The following is a 14,237-nucleotide window of genomic DNA, read 5'->3' as shown; positions in this document are numbered from 1 at the left end:
TACTGTACGTTAGTTATATTGTCTCGGACGTCGTGTTTTAACAGAAGGAAAGTAAAGTTCAATTATATATTATTTTTCAATGTTTCACAGTCTCTCCTCAAGGGTGTTTTATAATCACTTTTTATCTTCTAACAAAGCAAAGGCTGTATTGTTTCAAGTTTGTCTGTGCAATTAAATGCAGATCGATGAAATTTCACGTGAACTATTTCCATGGGGCCTTGATTAGAACACAATACGCCTATTAAGTATTACGTTTGAAATGTAAAGGCGTAATCCGTTGAACGGTCAGATTTACGAGGTGTTGCGGTACCCTTGACCGCCGGCGGCCGCAGGCTGGCTCAGTCGCGGCGCGGCTCCGCTGGCATCCTCGCGTCGCCGGAGCGACCAGCCCGATATAAGCACGACCCGCCCCAACCCCGCGCCAGTCAGCCATGCACCTACCGCGGACCCGCTCCCGAATACCCCACGTGCACCGAACCGCGAGTGTGACCCCCTAAAGTTATGAAATAACTCCTGTGACAGTGCAGACACTAACCATGAAGTCCAGGAACGATGAGCTCACCCCCCAGCCGGAGCTGCAGGAGCTCCTGCAGAAACCCAACAGCCTCCCCCTTTTGCCGGACAGGGGGAAACGAGCAAAAAGTATGTTTCTATTTTAGTTTATAAAGTTTTAAAATGTTCTTAAGACAAGTGTCAATAATAGTATCCGTTCCGGTGAATGGACGTACGTCGTAAACTGTGCATGACAATAGCTGATACGCTAAAATCAATGTCTAAGAGGCACACTTTAATATTACCAGTTAAGCATTTTAATGAACCAGTAGGTATTTGGTAGTTTCATCGATTCAGATAAATAAGGCAAAAATATTTAGTGTTCCTAGGAAACTTCAGAAAACTTGTCGCCACTTTAGTTGCATTGGAATCGCAAGCCTGGCTATGCGTGAACAGCCTTGTCATTCATAATATTTTCTCACAATTTGTCTTCTACCTTGAAAATATACAATCCGTCGCAGTCCATTTTAGTGAATTTTCATGTAACAAGTTGCCTATGGCTTTAGACATAAATGCGTCCTTGTGAATAAAAACAAAAGTGAAGCTTGGAATCCGGTACATCGAAGGAGGACCCTGTTTTGTACCGATTTGTTTGTAGTAGCTTTAGGAACCAGTTTTGGTGAAGAGGATCAGAAGTCACGTTACGTCTCTAATAAAAATTCCATTTTAACGGAAACATTTTGCAAATTTTTAAAATATACAGTTAAGCATAAATTAAATAGCAATTAATCGCTATTGATTAAAATGTTATCGATCTATATGAAAGAATTGTTAGCCAATAATTAGCTACCCATGGTTAAAATATTTAGTATACTTAATTAACTTACACTAAATATTTTTTCTAAGACGTTAGTGTTTTCTAGCAATTTAATATACGAAGGACGGCACATCAAGTTAAATAATGGATGCATCTTGAAACAAAAATGTAGTCTCTCTATGTGCTGCTGATTGAGCGAGAGATAGAGTGTACGAGTAGTAGGTAGTTATTAGAAATCACAAAACAATCTTATCGGAAAACCGGTCATTGTATAGTTGTAATTAATACCTTTCACTACAATAGAGACGTATCTCACTTTATCATTTAAAATTATTGTACAATTACAAAAAAATGTGACGAGTGTGAATCTTCTGGCTTTACCTATCCATCCATCTGCTTATTTGGTAGAAGCTAAGGTAGAAGCCATGTCTTCCATCCATGTCAAGTATTGTCTATGTTCTCTGTAACAAAACAATAAGATCAATCATTCTCTAATCAATAACAATAATGTTATAGTTTTTCACGGCTAATTATATTGTAGATAATGTTATTGTTCCAGTGCGGGCTGTGTTTTACCGCCTATTCAGTTTTAGATAAAGCAAAATCATTGTGTGACAAAAAATATTAAAATCAAATCGTTTATTTATGCAAATAGGCTCCCAAACAGCATTATTACACGTCCACCACGTATTGGTTTAAATACTATAGAAAGTTCAGGTGCAATGTTGTACAAAATACTCACTCGTAGCAGTCGTAGCAATTTTCCTCGATTCGAATTAAAAACTGTATTTCGTTGAATTTTATTTGTCAGGATTATGATCCTTTGCTGACCGCGGCTCCACCGCAAAAAAAGCCTACACCTGGAATAAAAAGAATAACTCGCAGAAATAGTGTTTGTTACTTTTCAACTAGAGGAAAACTTTACACTTTACCAAATGAACAAGTTTTAAATGTATGCAGATTTACTAGACGCAGCAGTGTGATATTTTCTAAGGGATATTCCACTTATTATCAAGTTCTGAAAAAAGAACTAATTTAAGTACGTAAGCACATAAATAATTTCATGTTCAGCTCTTTTACAGAATGAAAATTTGACTAAAATTTGAAATCAAATCAAAAGTCAATCTTCCCGGGAAAACATTGATGTAATATGTGATCAAGAATAACATTGTAACTATATAATTATCACATTGAATGTACTTACAACTAATAAAATGTAGAAAATCTTGTTGATGCTACGTAATTGGTGTAGGTGATATTGATTTGAATATCTATTGAGTAACATGTCTATTATCCATGTTATAGCATATAAAAGCATGTAAGTAGTTGCGTTTTATCTTAATTTATCCTTTACATAACTGAGAAGATTATATGACGCGGCTAAGTATCAATTATTACATACAATAGAATATTGCATAATAATTTATATTAATTGTGTGTAAGAGGTAGTTAAAGTTCTAAAATATTTTTGAAACTGTTTAGCATCGGAAATACGTCTCTCTCTTAAATCTTTATCGCATTCACGTCATCTGTGGTTAAATTCATTACGTCATCAGTGGTTTTTAATTAATTAATCGTTTTTAAGTATTATGAGAGCCCCGGTACCTATCTAATGTTATCTTTTGGAAATATGTGGAACTCTCTGAAAGGATCTCTATCTTTGTGATAAATATTTTACGAGTGTCATTTTATATGAATAATCGCATATAAAATACAGAAAACGTCTCATGCCATGCTTTTACATAAGCTTAAATATTCATAAAATAGACGTGTGTCTATTGTAATGTCTATTACCTATTTGTTTCTCGTTATCTACTGCATTTAAATGGGTTAGTAGATTTTGTTAGTGATATAATTAGTTTGTCTTTGACTGGCGTTTGTTACTTTGGATGGTGCATCAGTAAATCAGTGTATGGTGGAAGGCCTCTGTACACAATTAACATGTGCGTACCGACATTACTCAACATAGAGCAGAACATTAAAATTCGTTATATAGGCAATTAAGCACCTACAAGTTAATATTCATGTGGTTACCCTTTAAATTTTAGTGGAACACGGTAAAACCAAAACATTCCAAACGTCAATGCTGAAAAGTTAGCCTACTTACCTACATTGTAACAAGTAGGTTTTCCTTTTTACTTTTAAACTAAAACCACCTAAACAACTATTCTTTATGAGATTATGGAAGAAAACAACATGGAGAAGAAGAGGATCTAAAGGCGTAGCGGCACTATGAATCGATTTTATTTATCACGTGCATTAAGTTCTTTAGAGACCACCGCAGACGCAGGCGCAGACCACCGACTTTTAGTTGGCCGATAGTTGAGTCGGGCTGTTAATCAGTATGAAGATGTATGAAAGTGCGCACATTACACCGATCGGCCGATTCTTCATACAAATTAAAATCGGGCCCAACTATCGGCCAACTGAAAGTCGGTGGTCTGCGCCTAGGCTAATACCTAAATTGATACGTACCTATCATGCGCGGGTAGTGCGATTCTTGTATGCTTCAATCAACAATACCAACTACATACATATATACCTATTCGGGTAAGCGCAAAAGTTACGTCTCGGGAAATAAGAGCGCACTTTAGAAGTGAGTTCTTTTAATTGTAATTAATCACTTTTTTCGATATATAACTAGTTGGTATTGTTGGTCGAAGCTTCTATGAGATCGTAGAGCAAAGACGAGCTTACACAGTTATGCGCCATCTCATACAAATTTTGCAAACTGTAGTGCATAATTATGCGTTAATGCGTTCACTGCACGGTTGAGAATTTGCGATCTGAATGTGCCAAAAGCATAATGTTGACTTTTCAATTAAAATGTTAATAACGTCACGACTTGAAAATAAAATTATAGCAACATCCACGTGTATGTGCCTACACGAAAATTGCTGTTTACTTTAGTTTATCCGTGCTTCAGTTGGTTTAGTTACATAACCACTATAGATTGGTACTTATTATAAGTTAAAATCATGAAGGTTATGTATACTAGTAACATTTTTTTTCAATTTGTTTCAAAGAGACTGTATTTGCATTTGCATTTATTTCAACACCAGACATTTATTGTATAGATATCTACCTGATTAATAAGTAGGTACCCAGCAGGCCCCAGTCGCACTGCGCACGATTCTAATTTGATGAATGGTACCAGTTTTGGATCGGTCTAAACTTAAAACAAGTACTTATTTGAGATAAGTATAGAAACTTGATTTGGCTGGCTTGGGCTACAAGCTTTGATAACGTTAAATCGCGACTTTGTTCAAAATAAAATAACCCCTCTGTGTTTTGTCGTAAAATTCATATTTACTACGTTGAATCTGTTAAAACAAGATAAGTTTTTTACAAGCTCTGAGATCTACTTACATTGTTATTCACTGCAACATTTTTGCTGAAATCTTGTAAAAGGAGAGTTGCTACCGTAAATAATAATGTACATCTATCATACTAGTGATTTGGTTGTTTGTTGTAAACTTGTAAAATAAGCAAGCTTATTTTTATTTATATTTAATTATTTATGAAAGAATAAGTCGGTTAAATAAATGAAAATCAACAATTAAATTTTCCACAAATTCATGTAGTTCAGGCTCAAAACTGTCTATTTACAATATCAGCCCTTTCTAGGTAGGTACTTATGATTGATTATTACTGGTTTTGAATCGAAAAATACACATTCTACTTATTATTATTCTGTGGTTATAGTTCCGCCAACATTGGTTTCTCTTGGCTTGTTTTATTTAATTAAGAATTTCTTACTTCTCGGTGATCTTTCAGACTGAAGTTTGAATTTTGTAACAGATTTCATCTGCCTTTTTGTTGGATTTCTGCCCGGAAAATTATATATGAAACTTTTTTTATTTTCATTTTCTATCTTTTAATGTTTCACTTTAATTTCAGGTTTAAAAATTAGCTACCATTTTTCGCTTATTATTTTATTGCGCTCGTTAATTACCCCAATAAAACTGTTAAAACGTTAATTACTGTTTTATGACAAACATGTTTAGATATTTAAGTAGCTTCCATTTTAGTGAAGGCAATTATCAATTAATGACATGATTAAGTCAATAAAGTTGATTAGCGTAAGTATATTTATATATGCATGAATAAATAGTTGAATTAGTTTGTTCGTCCGGAAGATAGGCTGTTACCGGAATGGGAAACCATTTTCACAAAGGCCCTTTTAACGCTATCTATTCCGACAAACCTTTTAATATTATAATAAACAAATGAAGGTTGTCCAAGGTGATTTGTTTAAATTCAATGTTAATTGAAACTTTGAAAGATACAATCATACAAATATTGTTAGTGTGGGTGTTTTAAACTCTTAGTTATTGTTAGTTTAATTCATACAATTACAATTGAATCATGAGCAATCAATTGTAGATTGTTCCAAATACGGTAGAGTTCACTTAGAAAATTAAGTGATGGTAATCTAACACAAAATTATTTATTCACCTTCATTTACCTTATTCGTTTAACTAATAGTTGACGAGTTAGCCAACCTTGTCGCGACTTTATAAAATACGTGCGAATTTAAACAAAATTTAAATTAACGACACCCACACGAGCGGAAATGTTCTATTTGTACTTGATTTTATTTTATCACATTACTTAGACCTTTCCTTAAATTGGTATTGTTTAATTGACGACCTTTATACACCTTTGCATCTGCCATGTAGGAATGCCCTGACAGTTGCTGACATTACCTATTCGATTGTCATCTTATAAGGTCAGTGATCGCGTGAACTCTTTCAATATTCAGTTGAAATAGGAAAGTAATTCTTGGTCGTAAGTAAAAAAAATTTGTAATTTAAAACGTGACAAGATAATAAGTATTCGCTGTATTTTGAAAATATTCTGATTAGCCTCTTCATGTAATGCTTGTTTTGGTATGGGTTTGCAGCGGTCGACTGGAACCGAACTTGCAATCCCTCTGAATGGCAATCCAATGCCGAAACATGTGTTCTTTGCCTAAAAGATTTGCTAAACGGTTTTCCTCCAAACCAATATTTTGAAAGTGATATCGCTCCCTTGGGTGGCAATTAGTTTTCGATTTAGACCCACAAATGATATGGCCCGCGGGTCCCCGAGCAGCGTATTTTTTTGCAAATAACTAAAGCATTTTACGACTCGTGTAAAATGCTCATGGGGTTTGATGATGTTTATCTTATGAATTTAGCTTTTTAAAAACTTATTTTTTTTATTATTAGGTATTCTTATTTTTTGTATATTGTGACGATTTAAATGGTCTAAAAAGTATAATAGTTAAAGAAATTTTGACTTTGACTTTATTTTTGTTGATTAGATAGCGAGCGTCTCCAATTAGAATTTACATCAGTATTTTTACATAAAAACCTACAATTCATCTTATTTCGCTATACGTATGTGATTGTGGTCCGGCAGTAAAATCTGCGTAAATTCAATGTCATGCACGCTTTGCAATGCTAAGGCGCAAATTATTGTGCAATCGGCGTTTGAGATTAGAACGTGAAATTGACACAACCCTGCGTTAGTATTCCGCGCGAGCGTATGTGGCCCGTAAAGGGTTATTAGTATTAACCAGTAAACAGAAATAGGGTTGTCGCTCTGATAGTTCTTTTTGTGCTACTGAAATGCTATTGGAGCTAGTGGTTTACTCCAATTGCAATGCGGTGTTTTAGATAGGGGTTTTGTAGGTGTTCATTTTTTACTATCGCAACTATAATTTGGTATAATAATTGTAATCAAATATTTCTTTAGTCATTATTTGGCAATAAAAAAATTAATCATCCTAATTAATGCAATGTTGTTCACTTCGATTTGGTGTTTATTAATCACGTTTATACTTAACCCCTTACTAATTAAAATTACACGCGCATTGGACACTCGTTTAAAGTGACGTTTAGTAGTATGGTAATGACATTTTAAACTACTATTTAACGCGTGTTTACCTTTTTATTAGTAAGGGGTTAAGATGCAACAATAAAGTACTATAATATTACTTATTTATGAATTTATCGAATACAATTGATATGGTTGATATACTCGGATATTCCAAGTAAATAGGAGGCACACCAAAATTTTTTTAAAAGAAAATTGAGTTGAATGTTACACTATAGGTAGGTAAATCAAATCCTAACTGTATTACAACAAAGCAAATCAAATATATTATTAGCTATGTGGAATCTCCGAAACAATATTTACGCAGATACAAACTACGCAAACAAAACAAGTTGTTCTCGTAAATAGTAGATATCTCCGACCGGTAGTGAAGTGACTAATGTTTAGGTATTTGTAGCAGGTTAATTAATCTTTGGCGCCACAAGAATATCACAAAGATCGCTAAGATAACCTTTGGTCGTAAGGATTTATGCGAAAGCAACTTCGTAGAAAAAATGACAAGCTGCAGATTGCTGTTAAAATTTTTAAACGACAAAATAGCCGAAAGGTGAAGGTGTCGGTTTGGCCTACTCGTGATTGGAGAAACGCGGGTTAGACAGATTTTTGACGTTTGTCAAAGTCAAAGTAAGATGGTGCAACCCAGCCTAAGTGTTTCGAAGGCGTAAGATACTTTCTGTGAAATGTCTAGAATCGTATCATACGGTATTTGAATATAGATATGTATAAAATACTCATTGTGTTTGCACAAACAACATATAGTTTTTTTATAATATTTAAACACTACTAAGTATTATCACGGAAACAGTTATTTGGGCAGGTGTCAGCAGCAGTGAATTAAGAATGACGTAACAAAATTAAACGTAGTCAAGTGTAAAGGTAAAAGTCCTAGTTTTTTATCCGTATCACGATGTTAATCTTCTGTGAATAACAAGAATCCGATTAATTCGAAGTGCACTGTTTTGCGACTGAATGCACTCTAATTTCGTGGTGACTCAAATAATAATTAAGGCCGTGTTTTGATAATGACGATCCAAACTTGATTCAAACTCAATAAAATACTCCTGCGACTGGTTGAATTCAATTTTATAACCAAGCAGGCTTATTATGTGCTTGTATCTTTAAATTCTTAAGTAGGTATAGGTATAAGAAAGTATTCTAGGAAACGTTTGACGGTACGGCCGGGGGCGGCCCTAAAAGTCAACTAAAATGACTCTGTTGAAAAAAAGATTATCGTAATCGAAGTTTTTTATTCTTTCTGATATAGGGGCATGCAAATTAGACCGTTTATAACTAAAGCCTACCTATTGCATAATTTTTATGCAGTAGGTAGTGTTCTTAGATTGATGCGCCATTGTCTTTATAACAATTATGTAATATTTTTTGGGATCAGGAGGCGAATATAGAGAACATTTTTTTCCCTAAAAGTATTAATAAATTGTAAGGATAAGATTATATTTTATCTACTTAATTAAAGTACTACTTGTGTAGTACAAAATCAAGTAAATAAATAGAAAAGACTATTCTAAAGTTTATTTGTAGCATTAATAATATAATTCCTAAATTCTATCTCTACCTACCTATTTATTTAGTACCTACAAGTAATGCGAAGGGTCGTTTGATCCTATACATTATATCATTTCCATTGATACGAGTATATGTATTCCGGCTTCCGACGTTACCCACTCTACTTTTGGAACGCTATAGGAAATTATTTTCAGCTTAGTCATCTTTCCCTTTTTCCGAATACTTACATTCCTAGAGTGATATGATGAATTGAACTTCTTCATATTATTAGGTAAAATATTATTTTTCTGCCATAGTTGGTTACCAAAGTTACATAGTTGTGTTATTAAAGTTAAAAAGAGTATTAAGTATTGATTTTTGTTTTGTGTTACTTACATTCAACATTTAATTACTTATGGTCCAACTGAAACGTACACGTACTCATTACTGGTTGGGTTGCACCATCTTACTTTAACTTTGACAAATGTCAAAAATCTGTCAAACTCCATACAAAAATCACCGGTTATCGTCATAGTTACGGTTAAAGTTAGGTAGTTCAGTTTTTCATGGAAATATTATCACAGACCCTGTATTTTACATTAGTTAGGTATTGTTTAACTTAGACACAATTTGCAATGAGGTCGGTTCAATTACTTATTGTCTGAAGGCTAACCGAAATTATTAACGGTCACTTGATGGCATTGATACCTATCATTTGTCACGTTGCACCTCTTTTACCTAGCCTATTAAATCTACCTCATTTATAAAAACCATCAATCAAATCGAATAAGTAATCATTTATCAAATTATAGAACAACTGCTAATTGAAGCTCACTAAATATTCATGCCATTTGTTATGACCGTAAAGCAATAAAAAGGTAATGATATTTTATTAATAAATTGATCATAAAATTCGTAATTCATTAATGCGATATTGAAGTATCGTTGTTATAGTTTATGCTAATTCAAGTTTACAGTGTGAGTCAACACTCACACAGTTAAAGTGTACATATGAAAATAGATGAAACTAGACCTATTTTTATCGACAAACAAGAGGTGAAAAAAATTTTGAGATTTTTTTAAAAATTTTTATAGAATTTTTTTTCTTCCAATTACTTATTGTAAAGAAAATGTAATAACTTTTAAACTAAGCGGTATATCCTGATAAAATAAAAACAGTAATAATGCTAAATAACAGGCGATACTAAAAAAATACATAAAATACACAAAAAATGCCAACAAATAATAAAAAATAATACTTTAAAAAAAAAAAACTGCTTTTAAATTCGTGTTTTTTTGGTTATTTGATAAATTTCTCCAAAAAATGCCCCTATAACAGGTGGTTTTTATTACTTTGTATTATTCTCTATTGTATTATCTTTGTAAAACCAAAAATCGCATGTCTCTATCCGTATCACAACATTTGTTATGATCGTTTGAACTGCCACAACATTATTCTCCGCTACAGGTAGAGACAAATTTAATTTTAAATAAAATGCTTATTTTACTTCGAAATCTTTTGTTTTTAAGTATTTAAAATCTAACTTGTCTTTATCAAAATTACAAATCTAGAGCCATTTTCAGTTTCGTTGTTAACGAAGCGTTGAATGACGCGCCCGGAGAGGCTTAGTTCAAACGATCATTGCAAACGTTGTGATAGGGATAGAGACATGCAGTTTTTGGTTTTACGAAGGGAATACGATAGAGAATAATACAAAGTAATAAAAACCATCGGTTATAGGGGCATTTTTTGGAGAAATTTATCAAATAACCAAAAAACACGAATTTAAAAGCAGATTTTTTTCAAAAAGTATCATTTTTTATTATTTGTTGACCTTTTTTGTGTATTTTTATGTATTTGTTTAGTATTGCCTGTTATCTAGCATTATTACTGTTTTTATTTTATCAAGATATACCGTTTAGTTTAAAAGTTATTACGTTTTCTTTACAATAAGTAATCGGAAGAAAAAAAATCTCCAAAATTTTTTGACCTCTTTTTGTCGATAAAAATAGGTCTAGTTTCATCTATGTTCATATGTACACTTTACCGTGACTCACACTGTATATGTAGTAGGTACTCGTATTTAATTTAGGTATTTCAGACTCGTAGTAGTATTTTCTGTGGCTCACTCTACATCTTATTTTCAAAAATAGTTTCGTCCTTGAAATATTTAGGTATGTCTTAATATTTTTCAATCTTGGCTCATCTCTTTAATCATGGTTATATCTTTCCACAAAACTTGCTGCAGTCTGCGTTAAAAAAGGTAAAAAAAACTTTTTTATGCGCTTAATTTATTTTGTCATTTTGTCAGATTCGGCAGTGTATCTTATTATCTGAACATAAGTTGTGACACTAAAAATATCCGATAGAACTTCTTACCGTCAATAAAAAGTTGTCTTAAAACTTATCTATCTATAGCCTATGTTTATCAGGGATAATGTATGATTATAATTCTGAAAGATTTTTCAAATTGGTCCAGTAGTTTTTGATAACATGGGCTTTACGATACGAGTTTGGATTAAATTATATTTAAAAGCGCTTTTAAAAAGCTGTTATAACGCAGCTTAATTGAATAAAGGGCCTTTCGAAAGTACGTGGCTAGGTGTTGGTTATTCGTAGGATTGCAATGGCATTGGCTGTTCCAGGAAGTAAATGATAACTTGATACAATATTTTTCCGCCATTGACTCCAAGAGGAGCTTAATTTAATAATTTGCTATTACAATAATACTACCTATCCATTTAACGATATTATTTTAGTATGTACTTAATAGAATTACTTTATTTAGTTAGGTGCATAATAATTAATTTGATTGTGGCATGCTAAAAAGGTGCTCAGCAAAAATCGTGACATGATACATGTCGTCAAGTCGTCAAGTCACGAGGCTGGTTTTCAGCGGGTACCAACGCACGACGCCGGGGATTACGCACCCTTTTGACAGTGATGGTTTATCGTTATTTCGTATCGGTTCGTAGTATACCATAAAGTTAACATGCCTAGCGTAATAGAGCAACAGAACTCTGAGATTCTTTCAGATTTTACACACAGTTCTTGCGAAGGCGAGCGAGCTTTACTTGTGTGTGTACCTGTACGTGTACAACATGCACGTAATGATAGTGTAATGTCGTGAAATCTCTATCAATACTTTTTAAATTTATTTTTTAGTATTTCTTATGGGCCCCGTCTTACAGATAAATAAAAAATGCACAAAAATGAAAAATCACGACCAAAAAACTTAAAAAAAAAAAATAGTTTTTGTCAGTTTTGACGGGCACATAAGAAATAAATAACATTTTTGTGTAGAGTCACATAAAAATTAAAATAATTAAGCCCCCTTCATTCCAAGAGGAGGGGGGTGGGCATTTTTGTCGATAAAATTGACATAATAACATCGCTAGCCCTATCCCAAACACACTGTAAGTATTATCACAGAATAATAATAAGTACTACGTACAGAAGTTTTACTTCGCGAAGGTATTTAAAAAAATGTAAGCTCAATGTCATTAACAATATGGTGTAATTTAGCCTGTCTCAAGAGTCAAGCACCATTTTGTTGACAAACGTCAGTGATCGGCACTGCGCCGAAGCTATAGGGCTGACTTCGGTAAAATGATGTGACGTGAGGTGCCAAACTGCGGAAAATGGCGGAGGAAATACGAGTACATGACTTAGCATGAATTATCATGAATAATATTAACTACTTATTTACCTCTCAGTGTCTTGAGGCAACTTAAAAAAGTACATTCTGTGTTTTTATTATTATTTAGGCAGTTAAATACTGCACAGTTATTTTCTTCCATCATACACAAGAATACGCGTGCGTGAGTCAATGTTCGCTCGTATGTGAGGCCTTGTCGAATGGTATCCTGTAGGTGGGCCATCGTGGGTGTTTTGTTTTCGATATAAACTCGCGGAGATGAACAGGCCTGGTATTATTAGGTAGAGGTAGGTAATACAAAAGTGATTATATTCATTTCAAGGCTTTAAGGTAACTAAACTTTAACTATGTTTTTGTGAAGCATTATCATGTAAAATATGTACAAGAATATCGTAATTTAATATTTTCCTAATTGCAATAACGATTAATAATAATTTATGTCCATCAGAACTCAACAATCTGTCTCAATTAATAAATAATAAAATGGGTGGGCATAAATAGTCTATTAAGATTTCCGGAAATAAAGCTATCAAGTAAGTATCGTGAATTTGATCCTTGCCCAGGAGTAAGTAACTTTAGGTTCTAACCGGTTTTCATATTTTACGATGTGTTCGGTGGTTCATATCCTCGATTTTCAATACAGAGATGATTCATTTATTCATCATTCTACTCATCATAACAAGACAATACATTTAAACCACGTCACGTGTCACCAGACTGTACAGAAAGCAAACACTTCTGTAGTGTCAGTTAATGTAATGCTTACACAAACCCCATCGCATTTATTTATTGATACAGGATGTATCAGTTAAGAAACGCTAAGTTTTATTTATGTTAATTTAGTTAGTAGTCGTAAAATGATCACTTTGTGTATTTAATATTGTGTATCAATAGAAAAATAGGATAGGTTAGTAATCTGTACTTTACTAATGGTACAACTTCCCATCATCATCCGACCCTGAACACGGGACATACCACAGTTATAAGTACAACCTACTCTAAGGCCTGGTTCAGATACGTGCGATAACCGCGCGGTTTCTGGGTGGTTTTCATTGGCGGGCGAGGCACTGAGGCAGTAATCGCGGCGTGTTACCGATTGATCCTAATGTATGAAAACTGCCCAACAACCGCGCAATTATCACTGCGTCTGAACCAGGCCTAATCTTCTATACTTATAATAAATCTGTAGAGAGGTCAATTCTGTACATGAAATATATTTTCAAAATAACTATCAGGGGGTGATCGATACTGATGCCAAAAATACTATCAGTAAAATTTTTGTCTGTCTGTCTGTCTGTATGTTCCTTGTAGAAACAAAAACTACTCGACGGATTTTAACGAAACTTGGCACAATTATTCTTCATACTCCTGGGCAGGTTATAGTATACTTAGGAATTTCCACGGGAACGGGAATTAGCGGGAAAATTCTTTTGTATGAAAAATCTAAACCGCTTAAGTTAGACGCTTGAAATTTAGCATGCAGGTCCCTTAGTAAACTTAAAGCTTAGTTACAACAGGATATTGCGAAATTCCCACGGGAACGGGAGTTAGCGGGAAAAACATTTCTATGAAAAAATCTAAACCGCGTAAGATAGATGAAGGGGGTAAAACGGGATCCACGCGTACGAAGTCGCGGGCGGCCGCTAGTAATGACATAAAATCCCTACATATTGTTGTTACCAATTGATTGATGTCACGATGTGTGTTACTTGATGAGGTTACTCACATTTATTGCCTGCCTCCACTCTTTATCTCATCAAGATCAGGTTGTTTAAGGGCTTTGAATTTATTTAAAAGTTCCTAAAAGTTCATAGTAATTATTAAAAACTCAATATTGTTTACAAGATGTCAGTGTATTTTATTAGGATTTTTTTGGATGCTTT

At 33.6% G+C, this 14,237-nt stretch overlaps 1 protein-coding gene across 1 annotated transcript in view; it reads left to right on the top strand.

Moving 5' to 3' along the window:
- Positions 1-356: 356 nt before the first annotated feature.
- Positions 357-14,237, top strand: part of LOC135076242 (organic cation transporter protein-like) — a 55,365-nt gene continuing 41,484 nt past the window's right edge. Inside the window, exon 1 of the mRNA XM_063970723.1 lies at positions 357-642. Within this exon, the coding sequence (XP_063826793.1) occupies positions 537-642 (106 nt within the window). The 5' untranslated portion in view covers positions 357-536. The remainder of the gene's footprint in view (positions 643-14,237) is intronic.

This window comes from Ostrinia nubilalis, chromosome 11, assembly GCF_963855985.1.
Source record: "Ostrinia nubilalis chromosome 11, ilOstNubi1.1, whole genome shotgun sequence".
NCBI lineage: Eukaryota > Metazoa > Arthropoda > Insecta > Lepidoptera > Crambidae > Ostrinia > Ostrinia nubilalis.
The sequence above is the reverse complement of the archived record's forward strand: the minus strand, read 5'-3'. Positions and strand labels throughout refer to the sequence as shown.